The sequence below is a fragment of the Macadamia integrifolia genome, chromosome 11 (genome assembly GCF_013358625.1).
Source record: "Macadamia integrifolia cultivar HAES 741 chromosome 11, SCU_Mint_v3, whole genome shotgun sequence".
Lineage (NCBI taxonomy): Eukaryota > Viridiplantae > Streptophyta > Magnoliopsida > Proteales > Proteaceae > Macadamia > Macadamia integrifolia.
In genome coordinates, this window is record NC_056567.1 from 792,686 (window position 1) to 811,904 (window position 19,219).

Here is a 19,219-nt window from a genome sequence, read left to right on the forward strand (position 1 = left end):
AAATAACAACAAACCTTAGGCTGTATCCCAGCACAAAGACCCCATTCTCTCACTCATTGGCCTCCTCAGGTGGTCAGGTCTCTCTCTCTCTCTCTTGCTACAGTACAGTACAATCTGGAGATTTTCTTTTTGTCTGAGCAAAATAGCTCTCCCTTTCTATAAGGTGTATATAGGCATTAAAAAAAGAGGACATGGTAGGTGCAATACTCCAATGGAGAGAAAAAAACGATGACAATCTTTATTTAATATAGAAAAATCTAATTGTTACCACAAATGGTGACAAATGCATAATCATGGTTGCTATTCTTCTGATACATGAAATATCAGAAAGAGTAATATGACAAATTTGACCCTTTCTTCTTCTTTTTTTTTTTCTTAAGAGAAAACAACTTATATTAGAGAAGGGTTATCTACAAAAACGTGAGCAAGCAACTGGTTGTAAGTCAGCTGTCAAAAAGGGGGATACAAAAGGGGGAGGGGAGGATTCCCAGACAACAGAAGTACCAGAATTACAGCCATGAGAAGCTAAAGAGTTGGCAGCAAAATTAGCTTCACGATATCTATAAAATATTATTGATTAAAGAGTCGACAAATTTGACTATTGAATATCTATAAAATGTTATTGATTAGTTAAATATTAAATTTTAACCTTAAATTTAATTATATTTTTTCTTTTATATGTAATGGCGTGCTTTAACATGCTTGGTAATAACAACTTGAATGAATTAAAATTTGATGTATGAAAAGACTCCGTGATTAAGTTGCACTATTGCAACATATTGGTCACATGTTCAAAACTTGGACACAGCCTATTCTGCAAAGCAAATATAAGGCTACGTAAAACTTGCCCCTCCCGGACACGACAATAGATGGGAGCCTTGTGCACTGGGTTGCTCTTATTTTTTTTTTTTGGAGGAGACTTCATGGTCTCCTATGGAGTTGTCTATGTTATAGAACAAACCATTAAAACTTCAAGTGCCTTACTAAGTCAATCTGTATTATATATGTGAAAGGGTGTCCGTAGGTGTCCATGGTTTACCCCCTTACCCATATATGGAATCAGCCTATATTAATGTGTGTGAGTGTGTGTGTCTTCATTTTCTTCTCTCCCACTTTTTTTACGAATAAGTTTTCCTTCACCAATGGGTGAAGAGAAATTTCCAGGTCACCATGGGGAAAGAGAAGTTGGGTCCTCCAAATAATTATCTGAAATTGATAATGGATGTGTTCACTTGATATCCCTCTTGGGTATCCAACATCTTAAGCCAAGCCCTAGTTATAGATAACAAGTCAAAATACTCATATGTGCATCTATGATTTAAATGGAGACCATGGTTATGAATTACTGTGCTAGTCTATCTAAAGATTAATCGAGATGCACGTTAACAAAAATTAAAAATAAAAAAACCGAAATACCCTTATCACTAATATGCTTATAAGCATCTTCATATATGGTAAAGTGGGGACCACAAGGTCCACACACATGATCTGGAATCTGGGATACCTTCTTTATGATTCATCTGTTGCGGATGACAGCCTTTTGTTTTTCCCTCTCATCAAGCCATTCACGCTCAATTATTATTAAATAAATAAATAAATTACTATAAATATAAAATTATTTTTATGGAAAAAGGACCAAGTTCCAAGTTCCGACTTTGGTTGGGCAAAAATCAAATTCCGACTCCGAGTCTTCCGACTTCGATCTGGGGTGACATGGACACGTCGTATCATCCATTATTATTTCTCTTAATAAACCATACCAGTCTATGGCACAGTCATTAGTCATATTTTCTAGAACCAGTCCGGGCACAGAACCGAATCCACCCAATGGTCCGGTTAGGTTTGACCCCCGTTAACCAGGATATTTACTCCTGTAGTCAAAAACTTGTCCCATTGACTGGTTTGGTCAAATCAAAATTTTGCAAGGAACCAAACCAATATCGGAAGCCAATTTTAGATGAACCTTATAATAAAAAAAACAAAGAGATATAACCCACCTTACCTCAATTCAGGAGAGATAATTTATTATATAATATTTGTTCATAGTAAATGAAAGTGTAGGTTTACTGTACAATTTGAACGGTGAATACAATATATTCGATTTAAAGTGAAATAAGAGAGAGAAAATCATGGGTTTTATTTTTTTCTCTTCTATTTTGTGTTTGGCTAATCCATCTTTATATTGAGAGAATACACAAAACAAACAGAGTGAAATTAAGAGAACGACTGATACAAAACTCTCACTGCTACCTTTAGAGCACCAAGGGATCCAAATCATTCATGAATCGAAATCCAACTGAATCCTATCTCTCTTCTCACTGGAGATATAGAAATCCATTGATCCATGCAAAATGGAGATAGTCTAATCTTGATTCCAGCCACTTTGAAGCAAGGATTGGCTCATATTGGCCTGGATTGATTGATTTTATCTTTACTTTTCATTAAAAAAATAAATTTTTATGATTTTCCCCCTGATACCGACACCTGACCAAGGATCAGATAGGTATTTATATCGTCCAATCCAGCCAATCTGATACCAGTACTTAGAACCCTGCTCCAGAGTGATCAGTCCATGATGGGTTTTTACTGTTTTACGGTTCAGTTCGATTCCTGGTTGGTTCCAGCTGAATCGGAATCAGAATCAATGAAAATCGGAATCCAGATCCCGATATGGAATCTAAAAACCTTGCTGGCGATGATTTGGCATCTGAGATCATTGAGTCTAACTATTAATACACCAAAATCATGGAGCCTTAATTTGTGAAGGTAAATGGATTCAAGAAAGCAAAATCTTATCCAAATTCTGCAATTCACCCTCCCTGAGACCCTGGCCGGAGGCCCCTAAACCAGGCTGGAAGCACCAGAAAAAAGATAAAAAGAATAAAGAAGAGAGAGAGAGAGAGAGAGTCAGGGAAAGGGAAAGTGCCCGTGAGTTTCAGGGAAAGAAGGGCAAATGTAGGTGACAAAGGGATTAATTCTGAGCTGGTTGTAGCTTGCAGGTGAGATTCTTGAAATTCATATATGTTTTTTTGTTGATTAAAGAAATGGGTTTATCACCTACCAAAGATTTAATAAATACCATTTTTTTTTTTCTGCTTTGAATTATTAAATATAAAATTTTGTAGATTTAAACGAAAACTGAGCTCTTCCAAAAACGGAAAAGCTTGTTTCTGCGATTAAGCAGTGTAGATAAAAGAATAAAATATTTTACTGTAGAAGAAAAGGTTGGGAAAGGAAAGGAAAGGAAAGGAAAGGAAAAGAAGAGCAACACCAACATAGAACTTGTGAGGGAGAGAATCTTGGCATTTACTTCCTCTTTTTCTGGGTTTTTAGGGGATGTGATTTCTGAATTCATTTTTCGGTTTTATGTAGAAATGAGGGGGTTCCCGGCAAAGCTTCACCTCTCACAGATGGGTTTCCAAGGTGGAAGGTGGTGGGTTTGCGTGGTGGTTGAATAGTTTTTATTGGACTCTGATGGAGGTTTTTTCCTAGCAGGTGAGTGGGTTTCTTTGGTTTTCAATTTTATTCAGTGGGTTATAGTTGTTTTTGAAAGTCTGTGTTCATTTATTTGTTCTTTTCCTATTCATGGAGAATCATTGTATTACTACTTCTCCTTTTCCCTTCTTTCAGTGTTGTTTTCATTGATTTTCTCTATTTTGTTCTTGTAATTGGTTGGGACGAGTTGCTTTTCTGTGCGCCCTTTGATTGTGTGTTTTCAGATCTGCTTGATTTGTTATGTTAGATGATCATTCTTCTTCCTAAATAATTTTATGCACGTGAATTCCCTGCGCAAATTTGGTAGTGGTGCTACTTTTCCTTCCCCCTTCCCCATTCTGTCCTCTAATTTTCTTATTATTAATGTAATGCGTGTAATAACCCCTTCTTGCTCTCTTTTTTTCCCCTGATTTTGGCAAAATGCTGAAATGTGGTCATTCGTTTGATGGGCTTATTTTTTTTTCTTTTGCCCCTCCTTTCTGTGTTTGTAGAGTGCAGTACATTGCATGTTTCCAAATTTGTATTATTTCCTTAGAAAGTGCAGTATCTAAATAGTCATCTAGTGTAGCAAAATTCTTGTCATCTAGTTTTCTACATGTTTAGAAAACTTTTTACAATAGGGACTAGGGTATGGTCTTGTGGTTTTAAAATTAAATTTCCAGATCATAAAATGTGATTTTTCAAAGAGTGAACATTTGTTTCTAGTCCTAATAGGATCTGAGAGATAGAGAAAGAGAGGTGATGGGCATCGGGCCTAGAAGTCAATTTTCCGATCACTGTGGAAGAGTCACTCTCAACCACTAGATGCATTTAAGAGATTCCAAGAGCCCTAAGGGAAAAATGCGAGGTTCAAGATTTTTGTGAAGATTACCCAGGACGATAGGGCCCTATTAGAGAAGAACTGTTCTCACTGCTCTTTCTAATGAATGACCTCCAATGACAGAGGAACCTTGGTTTCCCGAAGAGCATTCATAAAATTGGGATTTGTTAAGTCTGAAATTCCATATCTGCTTCAACTTATGTTGCTTGTATCAATATTTGTGTAACATGCAGGGATTTAGGGAAATATTATTGGCTTCTAAATTGCGTGGTTTCTCAGAAAATCAGGATTCATTTAGTAGTTATTAATTAATCGTGAGGACAATATTGTACTTCTGGTGTTCAGACTAAAATTGTGTCCTTGAAGTTGACTGTATGTGTTCTTTCTCTTGGTGTTGCATTTTTCTCCAAAATTTCCCATTTTCTTTGTTTGTGTGCACAAAGGATGGCTAATGCTTGTCTTTATCCAAATCTATGCAGGTTGGAATTGGGCATTGACCAATTCCTGGTTTCCCTATTAAAAGAAACATGAAATCAGGATCCAAAAAGGGCTGGAAATCCATCATGCCTCTTCGTCTGAAAGGGAAAGCAGCCACTCGTTTTTGCATGTTCTCAAAAGTGAAGTCAGCAAGCTTTGGTCCAGGCAACACCCCTGTTTATCTCAATGTGTATGACTTGACAACCATGAATGGATATGTCTATTGGGCAGGCTTTGGGATCTTTCACTCTGGCGTGGAAGGTATCCTTTGCCAACTTCATGTATCTTAGATCTTCTATTCTAGTTTTTGGGAAGAGGGCATACTTCTGTTTGATATTTTCAATACTTGTTCTAATTTAGTTTCAATGTGCTGATATCCTGGGATTCTAATTTATTGTTTTTTCATTTATGTACAGAAAATGGCAATAATGAAAATAAGATATATGATTCTATATTAATAAGCATGCCACCTTTTGTCCACATCTATGGAAGATAATGATATAAAGATAGAATATCAAAATCTTATTCTTTATGCATAATGACAACTTCCTGAACAAATGTGAATTCTTTCTACAAAATCTAGAAGATACCATGACAGATTCCTGATCAGTGAGTGGGCTACTGTACATGGAGAGGTCCCTGGTTGGTTTTTTTTTTTTCCTTGCCAGTTGTGGGGCTGCTGCCTTCACCCCCAGGGGGGTTTAATCTTTTCTTTTTCTTTCTAATAAAATTATTTATTCATCAAGGAAAAAGAATTCATATTATATGGAAGATTTAAGATCACAATCTGTTAAATAATAGGACTATCTATGTGTTTTAGGCAAACTTGAAAGTACTCCCTTCTTGAAAATACTTAAAAATTTTTATGTGAATTATGAACCACAAAGTGCTGTTTACCCGTTCTGAGACATGGTGAAACAAAAAACAGGAATGCATTGGATGCCAGTGATGCAGTTAGGCATAGGAGTATTAACGAGGGATGGTATGCAAATTTTTTATTTGCCTTTTATCTTGAGAGTCATTAATAGAAAGTAGAGTTTGAGTCCAGTTTTATTTGAATTTGCCCTCTGTTTTAGAGTTAAAGTCTGTTTCAGTTTCAAATTAGGATTATGATTTGTTTTGCTTAATTCTATATGAAGCAACTTGTGCCTAACGATTTGGGATGGAATTTGGAGACTGATAGAATTTTGTTTAACACTGCTGTGGTGCCCAAATCTGTTTATTCCTTTTTCTCCACAATCTGTCCTACCCCTCAAGTTCCCTGAAGCTTTACCTGCTGTACCCTGTTTTCCAGTGGTACCTGCAACCAACCAGATCTGAATCGACTCCGACCATCCTTCAACGGTTCTACCTGAAATTAGGAGCAACGGTCCTACACCGTAGGGTGGCTTACCCTGTTACCCATCTGATTTCAAGACCAAACTACAGAAGGGGCTGTGAGTTTGAAGCCAGAAACTACTGCTGATTCCTACTACCAGCATAACTTTTTCGGCATCACTCCTTGGGGTGCTACTGATTTGGGTTTGTTAAAAGATTAGAGTTACGAACCTGCTCTTAAAGTCTTCCTGTGATTTGGGTTCCTAGTCGAGAAGATGGGTCAATTGCAAGGAGTTCTACAGCGCTGGTTTATTGCTTCACTGTGAGGAAGAAGGATTCTTCTTCTATTCAATATTAAAGACCTACTGCTCTGGTATTTTCAAATAAATCCTTATTAGGTTTTACTTCATAGTTTCTATATCTCTTTTGGGATTGCAGTCAAGCCCTCCTCTTCTAATTTTATATTCCAGTTTGGCCCCCTCACCTATTATTTTACACAAAGTAAATATTTGCTTCTGCAATTACAAAAAATTGCCACTGACCTTTTAGACTTGAATTATTATTCTTTGGTGGGCCCATAGTGATGCAATTTAGGGTTATTGAACCCCGGATTCGTATCAGCCTGGTTGAGATTTTGGAAGATGGAAATGAGAATGCAAGGTTTTCTATTAGATTTCGAAAAGTTCTTCTATTAGTCCTGAAGGTTAAAGCCTTTTTGCCTTTTTACTGATGATCTATTTTATCATCATTCAGAAGAGGGTAACGGACATAGATATGTAATATATTCATCCGGTTTCTCAGATGCTGTTGAGTGGATTTATATTTAAATGGGTTTAGTTGCTTTATGTGGGCCTTGTTGGGGTTTTGGACTGATTTTGGTGGAGGCTGAAACTTGTTTGAGAAGTGCTCACATTCTGTTTATGAATCTGGACTTTAACTTGTTTGAGAAGTGCATCACACGCTGTTTGTGAATCTGGACTTTGATGTGATCGATTTCTTCTTTTTACATCATAGATGGCTGTTCTGTGTCTGTCTGTCTGACTCTTTCTCTCTCAGGTTGCTCCCTGTGTTGTTTCTCCTTTTTTGTTTCTTTTCTTTCTTTGATGGGTGAGGTAGCTTGTAGTAGTGTGAAAGGGATGAAATCCAATATTAAATGACTGCATCCTCTCAATAATAAATGAATCACAAGCAAAGGAATAGCATATACAATGCTATATGATATGTGAATTACGAACCATCACAATGAGTTCCCTCCTGTCTTGTTTCAGTGCTTTATGTTAAACCCTTAAATTCGGAGGGCAATAAATGAGCAAAGATAGGTGTTTTGCAGGATACTTGAGACACTCTTCGCCGTGTCCTGAAAAGAAATCTTGTTGCACTTTATGCTACCCAGATGACACCCCATGCCAAATTGTAATATCCATATGTGTGGACACAGATTTGGCCACTGGCATGGAATCGATTTGGATGGGATCGTCCTCTTCCACTTCCTATTTTTTTTCTCTCTTTCTTTGTGGGAAAATAAAAAGCTCAGAGATGCAACAGAAATAGGGGTCTCTAGAGGAGATAGAATGTGGTGGTGTACCTAGTTTCATGACTTCTATGTCTTCAAGAGGCTCCATCATGTTTCCACATCCTTCTCACCTTTGCTGACATCTGTAAGCCAAATCCTAGGGATGACCTAAGTGATAAGGGCCCAGGGTCCACAGCCAAGGCTATGGATCCTAATTGAAGACCTTTTATTAAAACAAAAGACTAGTAGACCCTTGTCACTTTAAAACTCACCCATGAGTTTTTTCAAGCCGGGGAAGAATTGATTTAGCTGCTAGATACAAGCGACAGTACCAAAAAAGGAAGAAGGCAAGTCCGTAATAGGCTAGACTAGAATCCTATTCTCTCTAGTCTGATTTGAGTTCTGTTTCTTTACATGTTTTGACTATGGTTAGTTGTCCTAGTTCAGGCTGGATGAGGATTCTAGAAGTCCAGTCCTGTTTTGATTATTTTTTTCTTTATCAAGTCAAGTCCTAGAATTATTAGGAATTTGAGTACAAATTACATTCTGAGTCTATGTTCTGTTTCTAGTGCCATAGTTTAAGTAGGGATGTTAGATTGCTAATCTATGTTGACTATTCGAAGTAGTAGTTTGAAATTGAAGTCAGTTGAGGACTGTGAGAGGGTCGGTTTGATATGGATGTAGTGGCCTATAGTCTTCTGTCTATCTTTATTCTATCCCACATTCCCTCCTTTATCATTATATCGAATTCAGGTCTGAATATCTTAACTTCTTATTGTTCTGTCTTGCTTCAACATCATGACTGGTTAATGTCTTAAAGCTTGATTAGTGATTACAATTCTTCTGTATTCTCAAATTCTAGTTGAAAATCTGATTTTACTAGTTCAACTCAACTTCTACTCATTTTCAAAATCTATTTTGCTTGCTGAAGATCAGCTAGCCCAGCTGTTGCTTCTTTGCTGCGCTACCGCGTCAAAGCATGCTGACATACAATGGTGGGAGAGATGTTGCTTCTCTGGTCGTAGATCAGCTAGCACTCATCCGTTGCCTCTAAAAGGCTGATCTACAACCACCCTTTAGAGTTTTGGTTTGATTGCTGGGCATGCGTGCCTGACTCTCCTAGGGGCGAAAATACTTGTTTGCTTGTAAGACGTTTTCTTTCTGCTGATCTATGACCCACCCTAAACGAGTTCTGGTTTTTTTATTCTAGGGTAGCTTTCTTCCATTGGTGGTGGGCGGGCAAAGGTCCAAAGGACATGTAGCCGGGTTGAGTCACAAAATCAAATTTGTAGATACAGTTTTACTGCTAAATCTTCAACTTGAATTCCTAATCGATTTTCTGTTCGAGTTCTATCACACTTTATATTCTGCACTTTTTTGGGTTTCCTAGCTGAAGGTTTTCTTTATAACTTAATCCAGCCATGAGAATTGAAGAAGATTTTGCAAGCCCTCTCTAACTATTAAACAGAACTGCAGTTAATGTTTCGGGCCAATCAGATTGGTTTTGTTCAGATTATTGAATTTTCTCTAATTCTGGCTCTTGTTCCTTTTCCCTGCGAGTTGTTGCGCAAGCAAATCTCCTCTGGAATTCTCCTGTTTTGGGTTTAGTACTGCATCACTGAGGAATATGACCTAATTAAGAACTTCTATTTTGCAATATTCTTCTCCCAACAGGAGAAGTGATGATATATTTTATTGTTTGGATTTAATTATGTTTATATTTAATTTCGGCGCTCTTATATTTGTTATAGAATTATTTTTTATGTAAAAAATTGGCTGTAGAATCGCTTTTGTAATAAAATAATTCATTGTAAGTTAAAAATATTTAATTCCTTGCGTCAATGCATCCTTGCTGAGTCTGAAACCTTGTATCCATGTCTGATTTTAACACCTGCTCTTGCATTGGAGGGAACTAGTAAGTTCAATAAAGGTCTTCCCCTTTGGCTGCCAGCTATGGATTGGAGATGTGATGTCTATGAATACAACCATGTAGCCTTTAATATCATGTAATTCAAGGATGCAAGGAGATGGTGTTGGTTCTTCCCTTCCAGACCCAGAAATTGAAATCGTACAGTGTTCATGTCTTTGATAGTTGGAACGGAGAATTTCCCTTGGAAAAAATTGCTTCCTGGTCCCTGATTAAGTGCCAAAATGTCTTAGATAACTCTATAAACCTTGCATTTTCCATTCTATGATCATCATTCTTATTTTGGTCCTGTAAGAAAAATCGGTTTCACTTCTTGAGACATACAAAAGGTCTCTTGGGATTGATTCCAAGGGCCAAAATTTGTAATTGGTACCCAAGGTGGCTAGATAACTCTATAAACCTTATTTTTCAATATGTAAATATATATCAGCTTGATGCAAGGATTTGAGTCGTTTTTACCTTATCTAGTGTTGGAGAAGAGAAAAAAAAGGATATGCAACTTTTACCACTGTCTCTCAAATCTGTTTCGATCCATGATTTGAGCACCGCAAGTCCCCAAAACTTGTTGAAATGGTGAAGATTAGGGTCTTTTTTTATGTTCAATGATTTCCTCCGACTCATATCGAAGAGGAAAACAAGTTTCCAAGGCCTTCAGTTGCTCTCAGTTTTGGATCTTACTCATGGATTCTGTTTTGCAAATTAAAGGAGGCGTATCAAGTGTATCTTTACTATATCGAACCGTATCACTTCCATATATTGGACCATATCATCCTGTATCGGTTGATACAAACTTTTTTTTTAAATGAGTACCATATCAGTAAGTATCGTATCGATACCCATCGATATGTATCGGACTATACAATACGTATTGGCTGATATGGTTCAATACCTACTGATACTTGAAACCCTGCATGTGACACATATTAGGGCCACTTAGGAAAGCCTTCCTAGGTGGACCATGCAGGAAACCGAAGTCCTTAATAATAAAATACCTCATTTACCAAATTCGTCTGAAGAAAGCCTTTGTTGGGCAGGCTAAGAATCCTCTTCTGTTGTTCTGCCTTATCTTGTGCATATCTTTTGTTAGTATTGCAAGTCTCATTTTCTTTGGACTGCCTCGATCCTTGTCCTTTTGACCTTCCCTTGTCATTTTTCCCTCTTCTTGTACTGCAGCACCCCTTGCTGATATTAAATGGGCTTTTGGATATGAAGGGACGATTTCCATTGATTTCCCTCTTCCTGCCAGCTATTGGTGCTAACTTTCTGGTATTTCTATTGAATCGTCTCAACATCCTCAGTTATACTCATTCTGAGTTTGTATTCTTTTGTGATTGTTAGTGTAGAAAATTCTTCTGTACTTTTTTACAACATGCATCTATCACGTGTCATACTAGAAGCATCTTGGTACTCGTCTACCCCACTTCTATTCAATAGGTAGTATCATACACATCGATATGGTACATTATGCACCGATACGACTCTATTGAAAATATAAAATTGAGGTGAAATGTACGTTTCGGTATGTATCAGTGAGTATCGGTATCTATCGAACAGTACGTATCGGTATATATCGATCAGTACGTATCGGTATGTACCGATACAATGCGCTACGGTCATATAATGGTCAAGATGGATAATTTTTCAGAAAAACACGATTTTTTGAGGGGTTTTTGTTCCAAAGTTGCTGCTAGCCATATTTCTCTCTAACTAAAGTGGAAATCAATGTTGGGAACAAGGATTTTACATTTATGGGACAATTACAAACATTGAATTCTTAGTGCGATACCCTCAATTTAGTGTTTATGGATAATACATGTTATCAATAGCTTTTTTTAACAAATTCTTTATGCAAAAGTGTTTAAAAAAATGTTTCATATCCATTTATGTGTGTATCTTTAGCGTATCTTAATGTATCTCCGATACGATACCCTCCGATATGTATCTTAATTTTGGTCGACCGATACGGTGACCGATACCGATACTTTAATCCTTGCCTATGCTACTCATGTGTCTAATGTTTACCTCAATGAGCAACAAGGTGAATTTTCAAATAGAAAGGTGAGAAATGATGAAACTGAAACTTCCAATAGAATGAAATGTTGTGGTGGAAAACACATGGAACTTCGTTGGGCTGCTACCTCAACTGCCATGGGTGAGGTGCCGTGTGTCTCTGATTCTTCCTTACAATTGGCTAGCAAGATAACCGGTATCCACACTTATTTTGTAGTTTTTGAAAGTTTAGGTCATTATTTAATTATTCTTTTTGACTTATTCTTTTCCAATACTTTTTTAATTTGCTTGTTTATTTCTTTTTCATTTGGCTAGCTTCTTATTTAAAAAGAATCCTTTCCATGTAGAGCACTATTGGGTATCTTTTGCTAAAGTTAATACAAAATACACTAATGGTGCAGAGGTGTGTGTGGTTTTGAATTAGATTGAAACAGTTTTATATTAAGTGGATTAGGCAGTCATTCACATGTAACCTTTACATTTTTTCTATATCCATCGTCTTTTGTAGTATACAATTTCAGCAGGATGACATAGAGATTTCCTAATGGCCATTCTTGTTTACAGTTCATGGTGTAGAATATGCCTTTGGAGCCCACGACTACTCAACAAGTGGTGTCTTTGAGGTTGAGCCTCGGCAGTGTCCTGGCTTCAAGTTTAGGAAGTCAATATTCATTGGTACAACATGCTTGGATCCCATTCAGGTTAGGGAGTTCATGGAGAAGCACTCAGCAGACTACAATGGTGACACGTATCACTTGATTGTTAAGAACTGCAACCACTTTTGCAAAGACATCTGTTACAAGCTGACAGGGAACAAAATTCCCAAATGGGTAAATCGACTTGCAAGAATAGGTATGTATTGATAGATTTCCACTACACTCACCATTAGGTGATTGTAATTGCATCGCTCGACCTTGAAGTAGATTTGGGATTCTTGATTTACTTTGGTTTGCACTCTGGTGTCAGTTTAGACCTATGGTCACCAAAACTGTATTGCATTTCTATCGGTACTTTTTGGAACTTACTTTTGACATCAATATTCTTAGTCAAGATGCAAGTCTTTCGTATCCTTCCATGGGAGCATTTGAAGTGCATGTGTAGGGGGAACCAGGAAAGGAAATACTTAACCACTCCTTTTCTCCTCAATCAAGCTGAAATTGGTGTACATCAACTTTTTAGTGTCTAAAATTGTTTGTACAAGATCCCATGTGTATTTAGGGACCATCATCTGCTCAGTTTCTGGTGGGATCAAAGCCCAGTTCAAATGATCAACATTGATTGATGTTGTAGGGTTTAGCTCAAGTGAGCTTATATTATCTGTTTTCATTTCTGTTTCTGTTCCCCCCCGCCTGGCCCAGCCCGGCCCAGAGAGGGTGAAGAGGGCAGCTGCAAGCGTTAAAAATTGGTTGTAGACATGGATCAATTGGAAAACAAAGGATAACTGTTAGTTTTGGAATATATGTGTGCCTCACATGAGGAACTGATGTGACCATTCTGGCTGTTGGAGGGATAGGAGACCCATTGCATTGACTGCATGTCAAAATTTGATGGTTCAACTCAATGTCCAACTGTATATTTGCTTCCCCCTCGTATTTTCATCTGTTAAATTAGTTTTTAGAATATTGAATTTGGTTCCAAACATTTTTTGGCCCCCCCACCCACACTTTTTTTTGCCACAGTGAAATGCATCTGCCTTGAAACTTATGCATGGGTTGAGAGGGTGAGAAGGGTGATACTTTTATTATTGCTTTCAAATTGAGGCTCCATTTAGATCAAGTTTCTTCTGTTTGACCTGTGGCCTGCTTTTGTTCATGAATTTTGACTTTCCTTTGTTAGCTCATTAATTCATTCATACAATAATGTGCCCAGTAACAAGGACCCCATCAGGGTAGCACAGCTAGGTGCTGTTGTGCTTTAATGCCATTATCCGTTCTTAGTAAAATATTAGGAACCTGGTGGCTTCTTGTATCAGCACAGGAAAATTTCTGGTGTCTAGAAGCTTTCATAAACAAATGCGATCTTGAATGATTCTTTCCAGCTGATCTATTACTCTCCAAAATAATTAAATAAATAAAACAGATTGTTGTGGATATATATATATATATATATATATCTAGTGCAGTGGTTGGTTGTTGCAGGGGACTGAACATTAAAATGTTCCCAATGCTGTCCCTGCTATATGGAAAATGGTTGCATCCCCTGCTAGGGGACTTAGCGAGGTTACCCACCCAACTTGATGAGTGAGAGTAGTATCTGAGGCCATTTCCTGTAATAATGCCTACCCACCCCTCGTATTGTCATAAATGCCGCTAGATGCTTTTTCTTATGTTGTGATATGGTGGGATGACCCAATCACTACTCATTGTTAAAGACTGTCTTTACTGTTTGTCATAATTCTCATTGCCCTACGAATGCCTCCCAATTAATTCAGATTGCATTTGTGTTTCTCTAGGATCACTCTGCAACTGCATACTCCCTGAGGCCCTTAAGGTATCTGCTGTACATCATGACCCCAGTTATGAAGGATATGACAGTGAGAAGAGGAGACTAAGAAGTGCCTTTAGTTGCTTGTCTTCAATCTCAATGCGGCAGAAGCAATTATCAGCATGTTCATTGTTTATACCATCGCCCTTCAGAGGGTGCCTTCCATCATGGGAATTGAGAAGGTCCAACAACAACTCATTGAAAGAAAGGTGAGGAAGCATTCTCTCGAATCCCGCAGCTGAAAAGGATTGTCGACCATCTTTCCTGTAAGAAATTGTTAGGAGTTTCCAGGGCTTTCTGTCAGTCAGTGTGGTGCCCAGGCTCCTCGAGGTTGAAGAACATTTGAAAAGGATGAATGATGTTTTGTATTTCAATACTAGAAATTGGTCCTCTTTGTTACTACTGCCTTATCCTAAATTTGTGGAGCGATTTGCATTGCCATTGCAGCACTGTGATCTGTGTTATTAGGAGTCATGAGGAGAGCTAGTTAGTCTTATTTCCTCATTAGTTAGCAGAATTGACGTGTTTCCTTTGTTCCCTGGGCTGTGTTTCTTTTACTGTAAAATGGGGGAAGTAAGAAGATTAAAAACAGAAGGGAAAAAGAACTTCCTGGAGTGTGGCCTATGCCATCATCCATATGTCTATCTCTTTCCTTATATGTAAAAAGATAGCTCAGCCCTTTTTTCGAGGGAGGAGAGAGATAGACACAGGGAGTGCAGGCGTAGGCCATGCTTCCGGACAGAGAACCACTTCTCAAAAAATAATTATAAAAAAGACATTATTTTTTATGGTAACAGGTTTTCTAAGTTAAGCTAGTTGGAACTCTCAAAATGCTGCCACATTGGCAGGTTAGAGGGGTTGAAATTTTTTGTGGACTGGTAGATCCTAAAGGCTTATTCTCGTGTCAAGTTTCAGACTAAAGTTTGTCAAGTTGTAAAATAAAATATTAAAAAATTCAGTACTACGAAGAAGTTGCATGGAAATACAAGGGGGAGTATATGTATATGGGTTGGGTTGCGTAGCCATTGTGCCAACGCGCGGACCATCTAGGGGAGGCATGTACGGATCTAACCAAATGGGTAGGGTGGTCATTTTCCTGTGTCCCTGTGAACTGCTCTTACCGGGATAGAAAAAGAGCAATTAGTGCACGAGGCTCTTGCAATTGCAGGGTTTGGAAGGTTAAGACTACGTAGCCTTAACCCCTTACTTTCCAAGAGATGTTCTCGAGTTTTGAAATCTGTAATCAACAAATTGCAATAATATAACTTAACCATTGCGTTCATTTAAAATGGATTTTGACAAAAAGTTTGTGATTGCTACTTTGGATTTTGGATTTATTGGGAGTGCACTGAAGCTAGAAGCAAAGGGAATTCGCAAAAGACTTAAAAAAACAAGACAATCAGGATGTGGCCATGAATGCATGTTTGAATAAAATAAATAATAAAAACATGGGTGGGGTGATGTGGACATGAATGAATGTTTGAATATCAACCAACTGCAAATGGAAAATATAGTGCAAACAATATAAGCCATTTTTTGCCTGCAGCTTCCTATCAGTGTAATTATTAAATGGGAACGTGGTTGATACTATGGAAAATATGGCCAAACAAAAAATTATGCTCCCCATTTCCCCCCACCCAAACATGTCAAAAGCTAGTTCTCTCCTGTAGGTCCGACTGGAATCGATCGGTTAAAGTCTGAAACTGGAGTGATTGTTTAGCAAATGGCTTGGTGCCGGACTTGGACTGATTATTATTTGAGTATTCATGGTTCTTGGTTATAGCTAATGGGTGCCCAATCGTGACATACCGATACTAGTAATCGACTGAGACCAATCGTTTATAACCCATATATAGATTGATAATTGACGAAGGAAGTGCAAAGCCTTAAAATGGTAGAGACCGATTAAACCCAACTGTTTGATACCCGAAATAAAAGTTTTTTCCAAAACTTAGGAAATTATATGCTAATTTTCTAACTATAAGCTCAGACCATGCTGTTGGGCAACAAAGGACCTGTTTTTCCGGAATTCATGCATTGCCACTGACATTGCTGGCTAAAGTAACACACCCTCCATCTTTCAATACTATGTTGATTCCTATGTGCTCTACTAAGTATAGCTCTGACTGACCTTTCTTTCCAGAAAGGGTGAAGCTCAAAAACAAAGGGGAAAGTTTTCTTCCACCTGGAAGAGGGTTCACCACCATTGTAGGGTTGTAATTACTCTCCTTACTCTACTAGGGGTTCAAAATGTCTCTAGGGTCCCATCCAAGCACTCTCAAGCTGGACAGTGAAGAAAAATATCTTCACCATGGGTGACGGAAAACTCGGTCAAAAAACAAATGATAATGATAAGTGGTGTGCATATTTTTCTTTTCTACCCCTATTTTTATAAAGATAGAGAGTTTCCAACACTGTTGGTGTTCGAGGAATCTTTCACTCTACACTAATAACAACACGTGAAATGATATTGTCAATAGAAGACCCATAATAATTACCAAGGAGAAGGGGGAAAAAAATTCCCTGTGAAAGGGCATAGGAGATCATGGAAATCTTCTTCCCTAGCATAATATGTATAGGGAAAGCATTCCCTTAGAGATCCATGACTTTGACATATGTGGGCCAGTAAAGGTGGACCTATACTCAGAGTTTCTTATTTTTTCGGTTATGCATTGCCAGGCTATATTGGAATTCATCTTTGGCTCAACCAGTGCCACATTTATTTTAGTAATTATTTTTATATTGAATACTATAAAGTGCATAGAAAGGGAGCAGTACTCCCATGGTCATTGAAACCTATATATGCCTTGCACACTTAGTTGTATCACATGGCATGTTAGATGGAGCTGAAGTTGTGTTAATGAGTAGACCACGAGGCTCCTTGCTCGCTGTTCAAGTTTAAGCTTGAACTGAGTTGACCATGTGTTAGACAAAAGCATCAAAAAATTCAGGATTATCAAGATGGTGCATTTGCTTGTCAATATATGGGACATTTGTTTCCTTGAATTTGAGTCTATAATTTAACATACGGCCAATCTAGATATCAAATAGTCAAAATAGCCAAACTCTAACTAAAATGTTTTGGGTTATTGTGAAAATTCCCAAAATCTCAAATACTCAAATCAGTCCAAAATAATAATCACTTTATATAGGCACCTAAAAGAGTGTGTATATATATATATATATATATTAAAATCAATCACATCATAAATTCATATTTTAAACTCAAACTTAAGTAGGTTCTAAGTTTCTAACACTACCAAGAAGAGTAACAAAGCATCATGTATGCCTCTTCAAACGATATGAAGCTAACTCTAACTTGTGAGTCATGAACTTGAATCTCAAATTTAGGGATTTGGAAATTAATTTTCAACACGAAATGACACAAACATGACAATTTAATTATTTGATGAGAATTGAGGAAATTTGACACAAGACCATATGACATCATTACTGAATGGATTTAATTTTCTTGGCCTGTTCAACCCATTTGACACAATGACTTTCTAGAGTATGGAAAACATATCATTCTTTATATATGATTAATAAATGTTTTTATTTTTTCATTTTTTTAAATAAGTTTTGATTCTAATCAAGTAAAATAAGACACATGATGACATAGTAACATGATCTAATATGACCATTGAACCAAAACCAACTTATCATTGGCATGAGATGTTTCATGGGTTGACACTAATGATTGTTAGGGGTGAAATAATTTGACATGGTGACAAATTGACATAACCCAAACATGACATGGTAGACCCATTGCCAACCATAGTATTAAGTTAAGGGGTCTTGCTTGATATTTGTGTAATCATGGTTGGTTATACTAAGCTTGACACCCAGATAGTTTTGTCTTTTGGTTCAAAACTTCGTACAATAAGGGGTATTTTAAGTAACAAAAAAGTTACCATCATTAATGAGATTTGCCTTATTTAGAAAAAGTTGTCTCTTATGTGCCACATGAGACATTGACAGACTTATTACCCTCACCCTTGGTTACACATAGATTTTCCCTTGAAAAATTTGGTTTTTGTTTTGTTTTGATTTGATGGATTTTTTTTTTTCTTTTAATTCATCACAGAGAAAAGAATACTGTGTATAGTGTCTGGGAGTGGAAATGCTAGACGGACAAGGTTCCCTTATATATATATATATGCCATACAATATTAATATGTAATGTATCTTCTTGGGGCTACCATACAAGAGTATCCGTCTCGGATTGACCCGGTCCTGTGTAAGCGATATCACAATGACCCCAGAGACTAGTCGGGTCAAAGATCTGAACACCCTGGGTATCAAAAGATAAAATAGAAAAATGTAATGTATGTACTAGCTTCATAGGTGTCTCCATCAATTTTTGTGTGGAAATGGATGGTTTCTTTGAAGCTCTTAAAGTGGCAATGAGTTTGGAGTTAAAATGGATCAAAATAGAATGTGACTCTAAAGTAGTGGTGTGATGTATCAAGAATAAGTCAATTCCGAGGGCATTTAGACAAAAGTGGCTATTTTATGCTGAATACTTGAACGAAACCCAATGGAGTATCTATCATTGTTTCTGAGAAGTTAACACCATGGTGGACGGTCTGGCGAAACATGCTGCTGATCTTTGTGGGTCTCCCTTCTGCAATTCTCAAGTAATGATATAAAATGGGATGCTTTGATGAGGCCTTGGTTTTGGTTTGTATAAATCCTTGGTCTTTTGTGGATGTTGGTATATGTGATCCTTAGTGTCTTTCTCCATTGATGGCAATGTCGAAGGTATTCTTTTTGGGCTTCTTTTGTATTCCTTTTATTTTTTCTAATATAATCTCTTGCTAACCTTAAACAAAAAATGTAATGTATGGACCACTTGGTACATATCTTCGTACTTCTGTACTTAATGGCTAGTTTATTAGGTAATAGTAAGATCAATAACCACATACTCTTACACATATTCATCTTCACACATCCGAATATGACAAAATTCAACCTACAACTTCCTCTAAGCATGGACTTTCTTCAAATCAAAACAGACACCACTATGCTAAGCTAATGTTCAGGTACTTCTGTATTAAATAGGTTCTTCTGCCCTGATAGGAAAAACGGAATTGCAGACGATTTCAACCCGCCCTGACATGCCTTGGTTCTTGAGAGTCAAAGACCACTTGTTTTCCTTTTTCAAAGTTTCTAG

General features: G+C 37.3%; 1 protein-coding gene across 1 annotated transcript; it reads left to right on the forward strand.

Moving 5' to 3' along the window:
• The first annotated feature begins 2,752 nt into the window (after window positions 1–2,752).
• On the forward strand, window positions 2,753–14,484 carry LOC122093745 (deSI-like protein At4g17486). The gene is made up of 5 exons (XM_042664211.1): window positions 2,753–2,999; window positions 3,373–3,495; window positions 4,795–5,053; window positions 12,124–12,411; window positions 14,012–14,484. Exons 3-5 carry the CDS (start codon window positions 4,843–4,845, stop codon window positions 14,254–14,256), a joined length of 744 nt encoding a protein of 247 aa, XP_042520145.1. The 5' UTR covers window positions 2,753–2,999; window positions 3,373–3,495; window positions 4,795–4,842; the 3' UTR covers window positions 14,257–14,484.
• Window positions 14,485–19,219: the final 4,735 nt, after the last annotated feature.

Bases quoted from the DNA above. Each gene is read 5' to 3' on its own strand.
- LOC122093745 (XM_042664211.1), top strand. From the start codon at position 4,843: ATGAAATCAGGATCCAAAAAGGGCTGGAAATCCATCATGCCTCTTCGT. The intron at 5,054-12,123 runs GTATCCTTTGCC...TCTTGTTTACAG, and splicing joins CTTTCACTCTGGCGTGGAAG to TTCATGGTGTAGAATATGCC. The intron at 12,412-14,011 runs GTATGTATTGAT...GTGTTTCTCTAG, and splicing joins AAATCGACTTGCAAGAATAG to GATCACTCTGCAACTGCATA.